The sequence below is a fragment of the Euphorbia lathyris genome, chromosome 8 (assembly GCF_963576675.1).
Source record: "Euphorbia lathyris chromosome 8, ddEupLath1.1, whole genome shotgun sequence".
In the NCBI taxonomy this organism is placed as follows: domain Eukaryota; kingdom Viridiplantae; phylum Streptophyta; class Magnoliopsida; order Malpighiales; family Euphorbiaceae; genus Euphorbia; species Euphorbia lathyris.
In genome coordinates, this window is record NC_088917.1 from 34,069,156 (window position 1) to 34,081,911 (window position 12,756).

The following is a 12,756-nucleotide window of genomic DNA, read 5'->3' on the forward strand; positions in this document are numbered from 1 at the left end:
CAAATCCTCCACTTTTCCTCTATCCCAGATTTTCCTACCTTGGATATACAGGTCAGCCACTTTTGTATCATCCTGCTGCATAACAGCATCCCCCTGGGCCATGAAAGGGGCCGTAGTGTTTACCCATGGATCTTTCCACACATATATTGACTTACCATCCCCAATTCTCCATCGAACTCCCAATCTCAACACCTCAATGGCTCTCCAAACACTCCCCCAAACAAAACTAGGATTATTGCCCAATTTGGAGGAAAGAAATGGGTCTCTAGGGAAGTATTTAGCTTTGAACATTCGACCCACTAAAGAATTTGGAGTAACCATAAACTTCCAAGCATGTTTGCCTAATAAAGCAAGATTGAATTTTTGGAGGCTCCTGAAACTCAAACCTCCCTCACTCTTATCCCTACAGAGCCTATCCCAACTCTGCCAATGAATCGACCTCCTACCCCCTGGTTTCATACCCCACCAAAAAGAATTAATTATTTTCTCCAAATCTAGACAAAGGGATTTAGGCAATTTAAATGCACTCATACAAAAAGTTGGCAGAGCCTGAGCTACCGCCTTAATTAGCACTTCCTTACCCGCAGCAGAAAGAAATCTAAAAGACCATGCACTTAACCTCTTCCTGAGTCTATCTATGAGGAAACTAAAAATTGACACTTTGGACTTCCTAATTAGTGAAGGAAGGCCCAAGTAGCGACCAGTATCCAGAGGATGAAATACCTGAAGAGAGTTACATACCTCATTACGCAGATCCATGCCAACATTCGGACTAAAGAAAATCCCAGATTTTTGCAGGTTGATAGCCTGACCAGATGCTGCCTCATACTCAGATAGAATCATCCCCACTTTGTTACACTCATCCATAGACGCCCTGAAAAACAAGAAGCTATCATCTGCAAAAAAAAAAAAAAAAAACAAGTGTGTAATGGTTGGCGCACCCCTAGCGATGAGGCACCCATGGAGGGAACCCTCATCCTCTGCCCTTGTAATCAGTTTAGATAAGACTTCAGCACACAGTATAAATAAATACGGCGACAGAGGATCGCCTTATCTCAGACCCCTACCAGGAGTAATTGGACCCACAAACGTACCATTCAGCGACACAGAGTACTCCACAGTAGAAATGCACAACATGATCCATTCAATCCACAACCCAGGAAAGCCTAATTTTTGCATAACAAGTCTCAGGAAGGTCCAATCTACCGTATCATAGGTCTTGCTCATGTCTAATTTTAAAGCCACCTCACCAATTCTACCCCTGTTCTTTCTCTTCATAAAGTGTAATGACTTAAAGGCTACCATAATGCTGTCAGAGATAGACCTGCCAGGGACAAAAGCAGATTGAGACTCAGAGACCAAGAAAGGTAACACAAGCTTGAGCCTATTAGCTAGGACTTTGGCAATCAATTTGTAAAGCACATTGCACAGGGAGATAGGGCGAAAATCCTTCATACACTCAGGCCTATCAATTTTGGGAATAAGGAAAATTATTGTGTCATTTAAGTGAGGTGGGAATTCCTTGCGGGCTAGATAACCCTTACATGCATTAACAATCTCGGGTCCAATGAGGTCCCAAAAGTGTTGGAAGAAACCCGGATTTAACCCATCAGGACCAGAGGATTTATCAGGATGCATTTGAAACATTGCAGTTTTGAATTCATCAAATGTAAAAGGGGAGCACAGGGCAGCCTGCATTTCAGGCGTAACAAGAGGGGCAAGGGTATTCACAGCATCATAACAAGGGCTATTTGACCAGCAAACAAATCAGAGAAATAAGCTTTGGCAATAATCCCCATATCATATACTCCATCTACTATCAGACCGTTCACATCCCTAAGGTGGCGAATGGTGTTCCTCTGCTTTCTTGCTTTGACACAGGCATGGAAAAACTTAGTATTTTGGTCCCCCTCATGTAACCAGAAATTATTAGCCCTTTGTTGCCAATGTATAGCTTCAGAATCAAGAAGGGAATTCAATTCACTTTTGGCCTGAAGGAATCTGACCACATCAGCCGGTGCACTGCTATCCACAAGCCTATCCAACTTCCTCTTACAAACCTCAATTTTCTTTCTAAACCTCAGCCGATACTTCTTTCCCCATTGCTCCATACTACTGGCACAGGCTGCCAGCTTTGTAGCTAGGTTATGACAGCTACTACTTAGCCAACAAGTCCTCACCAGCACCTTGAATTCAGGGTCAGACAACCACTCTTGTTCAAAACGAAAATGACTACGCCTCACATTGCTAACCGGGTTATCAAACTCAAGAAAAATAGGTGCATGATCAGAGTAAGCTGAGATCAGAGTCCGAAGCCGATGAGTTGGGAATCTGTCTGCCCAAGCACTAGTGACCATAGCTCTATCCAACCTCTCCCTGACCCACAACATAGTCCCCCGACTCCTCTCCCACGTGAATTGACTGCCCTGTGTAGGGAGATCAATCAGCAGATCTCTTCCACCGCCTCTTGAAAACGGCGCATCAACCCTTGAGGGTAGCCTGGGCCCCCAACCTTCTCCGAATCAGAAAGAATACAATTAAAGTCCCCGATCACTAGTAAAGGGAGGATCGAACAGGAACACAATTGAGTCAAGAGACTCCAAGACCACACATGATTGGCTCGATTAGAATGACCATAGAAGCCAACTAGCCTCCAATCCCCCATCTCAGTGTCATGTATCTGAACTTCAATATGGTGGTCAGAGAAAGTAACTACCGAAGCCATATCAGATTTCCTCCAAATTAGGGCAATGCCCCCACTCCTACCTCTACAATCAACAGCGAAAGAGCCTTCAAATCCGAACTTCCTCTTCAAACCGTCAATACAGGAATTAGTAACCAAAGTTTCAATCAGAAAGACCAAATCCGGCTTGCTTATCTTAACAAGCTCACCGAGAGACCGAACTGCTCGGGCATTCCCCAACCCCCGGCAGTTCCAGCTTAGGCAATTCATAATCCTCGGCGGGCCTGCTCTACAGACCGCGCCATTTCTATGTCATTAGAAAGGGAAGAATCTACTTGGCTCGTAGAAACTGTCCCCTTCGGATTATTTAGGATTCGATCAAACCCGTTTCCCTACAGCTTATTCACAATAGCCTAAACTGAAACCGAATCCGGGCCTGCACGCCTACGCTTTCGATCCTCTGCCAATTCAAGACCCTCATCATCACTATCCACAGCCATACTCACTATCTCCCCCTCTTGCACTGGTTGTAAAATTGGATTCCCTTTCCCTGCAACCATCTTACCCTTCAACGTTGCCCCCTCCTGTCCCACAGGGATATTCTCCTTCCCGGCTTCCTTACCCCCACTCGACTGCCCTACTTTTATAGCTTTAACAGTGTTCTCCACAGTTTGCCCACTACCAGAATTGACGGTCATATCCTGACTGCCTGGCTCTCTTAGCCACTTCACACTCAACACATCCTCGCCCCTGCGTACAGGGGCCTTCAACCAGTCCCCCACTCCTTAGTGATCTCCTCAGGTTTCAAAGTAAAGATTTTATCACAAAATCTGTCAGTATGCCCTAACAGCCCACATATATAGCAGAACGATCCCAATCTCTCATATTTGAATGATATATAAGCCCATTCCTCTTTTCCCTTTCGGATCTTCTTCATCCTTTTCAGCGGCTTCCTCACATCAATAGAGTCTCTCAGCCTCATAAATTGTCTTCGTAATCCGGTATTATTATTGATATCATAAGCCTGAAATTTACCAATAAAGTCTCCAATCTGTCTACCCACCCCCTCCGACATAGACCCAATAGGCAAGTCATAAACCTGAACCCAAAAGTCAGCAATGTACAGGTCAACCAAGTCAGGTGATGGTTCATCTTTCCAGAGAGAAACCACAAGCAAGTGGTTATCAAAAGACCAAGGGCCCCCTTCCACTACACGGGCCAAATCAATAGCATGGTAAAATTCGAAGACATATTTATTGTGTGAAAGCTCTGAAATAGCCACTCCCCTGCCTGGTCTCCATATTGTGGCCATTCTAGCCTTCATGGCTACAGTATTAATAGAGCGCTCTGTGAGAAACCGACCAATCAAGGTAAGCCCTCCATTTTTAGCAATAGGGTTGGATGATGGTCCACTAAGGTCTAAGGCTTCCTCCTCTCCATCCGACAACGATAGGTTGCCAACGGCCCTCTCCATACCAGTCATAATTAACACAATAGGCTAGGGAAACAACTATGGCAAAACAGCAGAAACAGAAACACAACCTGAACAACCAAATACACCCACAACCACAAATCCACCCACAGAGCCAATCCACCAGACACAATGAGCAAATAGAACCGATGAACCAAGCACAGACCGCTCAAAAGATACAGCCAACAATCCAAAGCAAAATTACCAAACAGACAAGCAATGCCAGTAGCACAGACCGCTCAAAAAGATACAGCCAACAATCCAGAGCAAGATTGCCAAACAGACAAGCAATACAAGCAGATATAGCCAAAACCACACACAGGGAACAAGATTGAACAGAAAGAACTCACCCGACAACCGACTCGGTAGTGAAATAAAGTCGGAGCAGATCCGAGTCTTGAAACCGGTGGGAATCCCCAATCCGTGGAGCGACGGCAAACAGGCGGCCGAAATCCCAGAGAAACGGCAGGCCAAGCGGAGCAGGCGCGCCTCAGACCAGCAAAGCAGAAAACAAACCGCGCCTCAAAACAGAGAAACGCAACCAAACTCGCGCACCAAGAGGATGCGAAAACAAACCGCTCACAACACTATCTCAGCACCGGAGGGACAGCCAACCTCCCACGGCCGACGGCGGCGGAGAGAAAGGTAAAGAAATCGGCGCCGGAGCTCAAGAGGTTTCGTCGGCGGAGAAGCAGTTGGCGGAGGGAACAGGGTAATCGCAAATCGCCAGGGGGACGGGAGCGGTTTTTAGCATTTTTTCTCCGGCCTCTATCTCTAATAAATATATATCTATATATCTATTAATATATATATATATATATATATATATAAAGAAAAAAAAACTATAACATCTACTTATTTTCCTATGAAACTATAAAAGTGTGTTTGTTAAAAAATAATGTATCAAAACAGGAGAGATCTTAATTAAGAAAGACAAAATTGATAGTTTTTTTTTATAATATATAGTCTTAATTAAGGAAAATGCAGATTTCGTGACTAGAAAAAACAAAAAAGACAAAATTTCAATATGTGGAGTGTGAGTCAAAACCGTGACGTGGAGCATGGCAATTGTTTGTTTTCTTAATCTCCTGTTCGATTAAATTTGAAAAGAAAACTAATAATTCTTACCAAAAAAAAAAAAAACTAATAATTAAAGGAAAAAAATGATTTATGGAGAGAAGAAAAAGAAAAACGTGAACAGCAGGATTCGAACCTGCGCGGGCAGAGCCCACATGATTTCTAGTCATGCCCGATAACCACTCCGGCATGTCCACCTTCACGAACTATGGCTTTAAGAACCATTGAAGGAGTCTTACAGCACAAAATTGAGATACGGTTAGAACAACAAAATATTGAATCTAAACTAAAAACATTTTATATCTTATTGAGCAGACCAAACCTTTATTCTTTCATTATGGGTGCTATAAAAGATCATAATAACTTTAAGAAACATACAATTAGCCATTTTAGAATTAAAATATATGTCAACTTTGGAATTTCAATTATTATATATAAAAAAAAGATAAATTTATCATAATAATTCAAAGAAGTAACGAGCAATTAAAAAATGCTTAATGCATATTTACACCCTTAAATTTGGTACGTTTTGACTATTGGCACTCTGAACTTTTAAAATAACATATCACACACACCTATAGTTGGCTTTAAAAAAATGATTAAATGATAAACCCAAGGCCGAAAAAAGAAAAAAGTTTAGAAATTATAGCTAAAATTATTCCATTATGTATGAACAATAAAAACTTCCATCAGCTATAGTCATTTTAAGGTTACTGCAGTTACCACTAATTTACATATGTTGTTTTTTCAATCAATTAAGAGAAAAAAAATAAAATTATGTCTCCGATTAGTTCTCCTTTTTGTCGATGTAATGTAATTCAAACAATAGATATAGAAGTATCAGTTATGAATCTTATGATTAATTGATGATAGTTATTTTAAAATGAAAATAAGCTAACATATAGTAAAAACAACAGTTGACCAAATATGCTCTAAATATGACTTATAGGCTTTACAACATATCATATAGAGATGTGGAGCATAATATATTCCATCTTTCTCTTCAAGTTTAATCATAGTCTAATATGTTAAGGGTAAATTACACTGATGTTCACTTAAGTCTGGGGCCAGTTTTAAAAAGTCGTTGAACGAGTTTATTTTATTAAAGTCATTGAACTTTTATTTGATTGCAACGAAGTCATTCTAATCATTTCAGATAAAAAAAACAGCAATGAAGTGACAGTTACATTAGAAATCACTTGACTCTTACATGGTTGCTATATGGCTATCATGTTTCATATAAAAGTAAGTTCTTTTCAAGAGTGATTATTTCATGTCTTTTTATGTCTGAATTGGTTAGATTAACTTTATTGAAATAAAATAAGTTTCATGACTTTATTGAAACAAAACGAAGTTAAATAACTTCTTTGAAACTGACCCCTTAACTTCAGTGATAACTGATGCAATTTACCCTATGTTGCTTGAGGTTTGCAGTAAAAAAAAAATCAAGAAAGCAGGAGGGAAACCATGGCATCAGCTGATTCTGGTCCATCGTTGTTTACGCTGGGTATTACTTTTTCAGGAGATACAAACTTCACAAAGTCTTTCAATTCTGTAAAACTGCTATGCTCGCTGTATGGTACTTCATACCTGTTGCACCATTCCACCAAAGTAATTTGAGGATGAGAAATGATAATGATAATGATATGGAAGATAGATAATCTTTTACCTTATAATTGTACCTTGCTGCCACCTTTTCCCTGGCGACTTCTTCTTCCCCTTCCCAAATGTCCAACCACTTGGAGAGAAGGCTACTACTAGGCTGAATCGTTTCTGAACAATAACAACAAACATTCTCAAACTATTTTACTCAACTCAATCATAATGTGAGGCTTTCCCTAAATTAATCTTAATGTCATTATCATGTGTCTCTGCTTAACCTATAGTTATTAAAGGCGCAAAACGTACTAAGGCATAATGGGGTCCTAGAGCTCAGGGCGTGCATCTAAGAGACACAAGGCTAGCGCCTTTTGAGCTTGATTGGCGGCTTTGATAACTATGAATTCATCTATGGAGAAATCATAGCTTACCTAAACTTAATTTTAGAGGTCATAAGTAATATTTGATTATTCAAACGAATAGGATAAACTGCCTTACCGCGTATTGATTGGATATATGTTTTAGCCGTTTGAAGCTTGCAAGTGTCCACATAGGAACCACATGAATTTGGCTTTCATACTCATTTGATGTAAACCACTGCATATCTTCTTTAGAGAAGCCCAAGCACTCCAAAAGACGCAACTTTGCTGCATTAACATGAACCTTTCTCTGGAGTACACGGCCAACCTCCAAGAACAACCTCTCCTTTCCTATTGCGAGATAAATGATAAAGAAAATGATTCAACAAAATGAGAAGTTGCATGCAAGAAAAAGAATCAGAGATAAGTATCAAAGAACGAGACGAGAGATTCACCAATTGTGTAGCTTCCAATTAGAAAAAGAGTTTTGGGGTTGAAAGTTTCAGCTTGAATAGCCTCAATGACAAACTGTATTACAGCTTCTTGCTTTGGAAAGTCATACTGCAAGTGATGATGCAATAAAATAAACTTCATTTAGCATACAAATTCATTAGCGATATTAATATCTCGGTGAAAAAAGAAAAAGGACAAGATACTAATCTTTTAGCGCATCTTTTATAATTTATATTTCCAATTTAATTTGACAAACATTTTCTGAAGCACGGTTATTTAAAATCCAAGTAGCTTGGAGGCCAGCTGCTATTTAGTTTGAACAATGCAGATTTCACACAAGTGTGTATATTTTACACGCACACAGATTTAGGAACTATTTTCTTCTTTTTGAGGTATGGTTCAGTATTTGATCTTATAGACTTCTTCCTTGCACTATCATTTGTACCATCAGATCTATGTCTGTTGTTAAATTCAGACTGTCAACTGCTTCATGCAATCAGTGAATTTTACTAATATCCAACTGCTTTATTTATTAATCTTGTGGCAGGTTTGCTTGACTTTCAGAAGGATTTTCTACTAAAATGGGATCAACAACTCTGTATTTGGGGTCAGCTTCAGCTCAAGAGAGGTCTGAACATTGGCTTCTGGTACTTTGCATAATAACTTGCTTCACATAATAATCCACGATTCTGATTGTCTAGCTAAAAACTTTAACTCAACTAAATTGTTTATGGCAAATGATTTGTCAAAAGGTACTGATTTTCTTAAACACAGAATTACCTGGGGATTGCAGTATGTCGTATCAAGGATGAGAGTATGGATAGGACACATTTGAGAAGTGATCATGTTTGCCATCTCCTCACAATAGCGGAAATCTCCCGTATGAAGAACTGCCTAAACATTTACATGAACTTGCGATTAATACTAGAAATTATAACCACATAGCGAATAGTGTTTCGAGGAGAAATTTGGAGCATACCTTACCATTGGGAGGTTGAAAGAGTATTATAACTGAACCCGGGCAGTGGTTTGCATCCAAGCATGTAACATCAACACCAGCAATTCTGATCTTTTGATTGAGAGGTAATATCTCAATTCTATCCCAAGAAATCCCAATCTTCATATTTACAAGCTTTGCCGTGATCAAGGAACAATAGATCTTCCCGTGACAGAAGGACCTTGTTAACCCTTGATAATCTGTGAAAAGAATTGCAGCATAATCCATTTACAAAATTGCAGAAGCTTTTTAGCATTAAATAATTTACTTGAAAAGTACCATAGCCTAATAATAATTGCTCCCTAGCAACAAATGTTTAGTCCCATTCCCCTAGTCACCTTGTGCTATCCATCAAGAAAATAAATTATTTTATTTAGTTTTCGAAATCTGACTTCACAACTAATCACCTGATAGAATTTAGTTAGCACAGAATAACTTTGTGACTTTATACTTGGGTATACTGTGTGAACTGTTGAAAGAGAGCGAATGAGAGATATATTGTGTTTTTTTGGGTCTGGACCACAGGTATCCTCATTGAGATAATCCTAATCGGAACTTAGTCACAGTTAAGGCTCCTCACCCCTACCTGCGGATGTATTTAGTTCGAACTTGAGGTCTCTTCCCATAAACTCAGCCTCAGTTGCCAACTGAGCTACAACCCGTAGGTTAGAGAAATATTGCGTTTAGTTCATATCATAGAGAAGCTATACAAATTTTACAGGTTTAGGATTCTAAGTAAGGAAATAGAATAAATGCTAAATCCCTATGATCTCTCTCTAATACAACTGTCTAATTGATATGTTCACATATGTAAAGACTATACATATACCAAAAAAGTTCCAAAAATTTGAAAAATGAAACAAGACCACTATTGCAGAATAATTTAATTGGAACAGCATGGGTCAATAACAACCAGTAAACTGGCATAAATAAATTTCTAATAACATGCCAGCGAAACTATATGTTGAAGCAGGATCTTCCCGTGTTTTGATGTGGAAAGTTTAGGACAGTATCAATGCAAAATTACAACTGAACTTACGATCCATATGAAAGTGCGTAAGAAACCAATGGGAACAATCTCCTCTAAGATATTTGAAAGCATCCTGCAGAAACACAATTAGAATGAAATCATCAATAACGCCAAAAGGTTTATCAGTGAAGAACACGTGATAATACATTCCAAACCACATGATTAATTATTGGATCACATTCACATATGCAATATCCAAAGCTATATGACCATCTACAATGTTGAGAAGAGTTGAAAATCCACTTCCCAGAAGAAGGGAAGGAAAATCTTAAAATATGAAGATGCATAAATGATTTGTGCCAAACGATAAAAAGGGCAATACCACACGAAATGGTGTCCCTGGTACAGTGCACCACAAGGGAATATCTCTGAGTTTTCCCTTTTTTCCAGGATTGTTTTTGGCCACGATCCTATGAGCAGAACCTTGGCGAGTCTTAGCTAGTCCTTGCTTTTCTGTGGAAATGTTGCAAATTTTCTTCTTGACAGCAACAGAGCCATGAAAAAAATCTGTAATTAATTTGTTTGCAGTTGATTTATTAGTTTCATCACTTGTAACTTCAGAAATCACCACTTGCATCTCTCTTCTATCAATACTTCGTGATTCAACTTTGACAGAGGCATCTGTGTCTCCGTATGTCTCAGAAGCTAGATGGCACCCTTTTCTCAGTTCAGCAAGAGCATGCACAATCTTCTTCCTGGGACCAAGTGCAGTAATACCTATGCTAAAGAGATCCTGCAGGAAAAGTGAAAGTTCATCGATATTCATTTCAAGCAAAAGGAAGGCTTAAACTGTCTACTTCAAGAGAAGCAAGCATGAGCTTTCCAGTAAAGGATGTATTGCTATAAACCTACAGAAACCTTATAAAAATGTTATTTTGATAGATAGTTTCCACAATGAGGTGTGACCCTGCCTTTATAGTTGGCTGAACTACCAAATGAGCTAAAAACGATAACCAGGGTCTGATTCTAAGACTTCAGTTCTGGCCAGCACTTAGGCTTCGGGAAATGTGATGCTATATGAACAGGTTCAGTTTTTATTGGGTGGTCGACAGTATCATATCTCTGATTCTCCCTCAAAAGGTTAAATAAATGCCAGTAAGTCATTTTCTTCAACCGAATGGGCAGGGCAACAAATTAAGATTACGGGACACTACCAGGTGCTTCAAACTTCCCATTGAAACCATAAGATTGCCTAAAGTGCAATTAACATTATATACTGAAGCATACCTCTTCCGTTAGCCACTTTAATGAGTCCCAATCAATCTCTTCTCGAACAAAAGCTTCCTCATATCTTTCCAAACCCAAACTTCTTAGCCATGTGATCACAGGGGAAACATCAACGACTTGTGGTGGACAACCAACAGGATCATCAGCAGCTTCTGGTGCGAAGTGGATTCCCCCGTCAATGCCGGCATGAACATTCTGCATAAAACATGAATATTAAACCAATGAAGCCATGTATAACACTTCTTGTTAAACAATAGCCACAGAAAATCCTTGAAGTATGCTCTGAAGTCCTAAAAAGATTTCCTCACCAATAAAACCATATATGAAATTGAAAACAATGCTCCACTGGCTGATTTCTTGCGAAACTAACAGATAAAATAGTCCCAGTCAAGATAACCATACCCTCAAATCTGATACACAACTTGAAGCTTGTAGGTAGACGCTTTATTATATTCTGTAAATATATTTAGCTAGTTGGCGGTTTAGTTGAATAGCCATTAATCCCTCTCATCGCCACTACTAGCAAATTAACTGTTTCGCTAGATTGAATTGTAGTCTAAAAAGGTATAAATTCTTAGCCAACCAAATCATTTCTCTACATCAGTTAAGGGACAAAAAGGATCATGAAGTGTGAGATTATCTGATTTGATAAATTAACCACAGCTTTAATTTTTGCATTTATGCATTAGAAAAATCAATAATAGGACAAGGAAAAATGCTTTAAAAAGGAGGGAAAAAACCATAAAAGGCTTACTTCCTGAACACGATTCTCTTGTTTGTCAAGACAATCATTAGTGTGAACCAGTCTAGATTCCTCGCTCAGATCAGAAATGTCGATTCCGCAAAGTGGACACTGAACCAAAAAATCTTCATGGTCCACATCTCTAGGAACCTTCTGTTCTTGACTCATTTCATCAGTACATAACTTAATTAAACCATCCAGCTCGCCAAATTCATCAAAATCCTGCGATCCTTCAAGCTCATCTAACCCATAACAACTCAGGGCATCAAGTCCTGAGTCCACTGTCGATTTCATTAGCCTAGCTTCTATCGAATTGCACAAATACCCGGCAGCTGGATCCACTTCCAGTCCCTCTTTCTGCTTACAACGCCCAACTTCAACAAAATTGTCTTGGAGACGCATATCTTCACTTGTGCTTTTATTAGTGCAATCGATGCTCGACTCAATCAAATCCAAGCTGCAAGTCTCGTCTAATTGAAATTCCTCCTTGCAGGTTTCAGGTAGCAATTTCTGGTTGGGTACAGAGTAAGTGGGAGCCACATTCTCCTTGCCGGGATTGGGGGAGCGCCTGGGCTTTTTGGGCGGCGGACGGCGGCCATTGACGGAGGACTTTAGGGGTTTTCTGGAAGTTGACTGAACGGCGAAAGCTTGTGATTTTGAGGGAGGGATTTGGAAATCATCGTCGTCGTCATGATGTGGGATTGAGATGGAGAGGGGAAGAGTCTGAGATGAATTGGAATTTGAGGGCATACTTCTTGAATGGCTTCGCTGCGGATATTTTGTAATTCGTAGCAGATGAAGAAAATTGAGTTTTATTTAAATGGAGCTAAGCAAACCAATAATAGGAGGGAAAGTGTACCCATTTAAATTTTCGGCAAACTAGCAAAACGACTGATCGTTAGCGGAACAGAACATGGGTTAATGGGCTCTTAAGGCTTGGGATTTTATCCACTCGATAGGGAACGAGAAGTAGCACTTCCCCTCTTGGCTAGGATCCTACTAGTAGCGGTTATCCGGCTTCGCGAGACCTCTCTTGGACCCTAACATCTTTATCTGAGGAGCCGGTCGACGAAGCCTCCGCCCCAGATAAAGATGTCTCTGCCGCTACTCTCTCGGCA

At 39.8% G+C, this 12,756-nt stretch overlaps 1 protein-coding gene and 1 non-coding gene across 3 annotated transcripts; both read right to left on the reverse strand.

Annotated features, from left to right (window-relative positions):
- Positions 1 to 5,346: 5,346 nt before the first annotated feature.
- Positions 5,347 to 5,428, reverse strand: TRNAS-AGA (transfer RNA serine (anticodon AGA)). Its single transcript has one exon. It is a non-coding gene; the product is annotated as a tRNA-Ser (tRNA).
- Positions 5,429 to 6,071: 643 nt separating this feature from the next.
- LOC136202207 (uncharacterized) lies at positions 6,072 to 12,421 on the reverse strand. Of its 2 annotated transcripts, none has more exons than XM_065992705.1 (10): positions 11,651 to 12,421; positions 10,897 to 11,091; positions 9,992 to 10,402; positions 9,679 to 9,742; positions 8,622 to 8,839; positions 8,423 to 8,536; positions 7,645 to 7,750; positions 7,329 to 7,540; positions 6,914 to 7,004; positions 6,072 to 6,821 (listed from the first exon to the last, which is right to left on the reverse strand). In XM_065992705.1, exons 1-10 carry the CDS (start codon positions 12,386 to 12,388, stop codon positions 6,778 to 6,780), a joined length of 2,193 nt encoding a protein of 730 aa, XP_065848777.1. In that variant the 5' UTR covers positions 12,389 to 12,421; the 3' UTR covers positions 6,072 to 6,777. The 2 variants fall into 2 exon arrangements, with proteins under 2 accessions (XP_065848777.1, XP_065848776.1); XM_065992704.1 differs by having other exon boundaries at positions 6,077 to 6,821; positions 6,901 to 7,004.
- Positions 12,422 to 12,756: the final 335 nt, after the last annotated feature.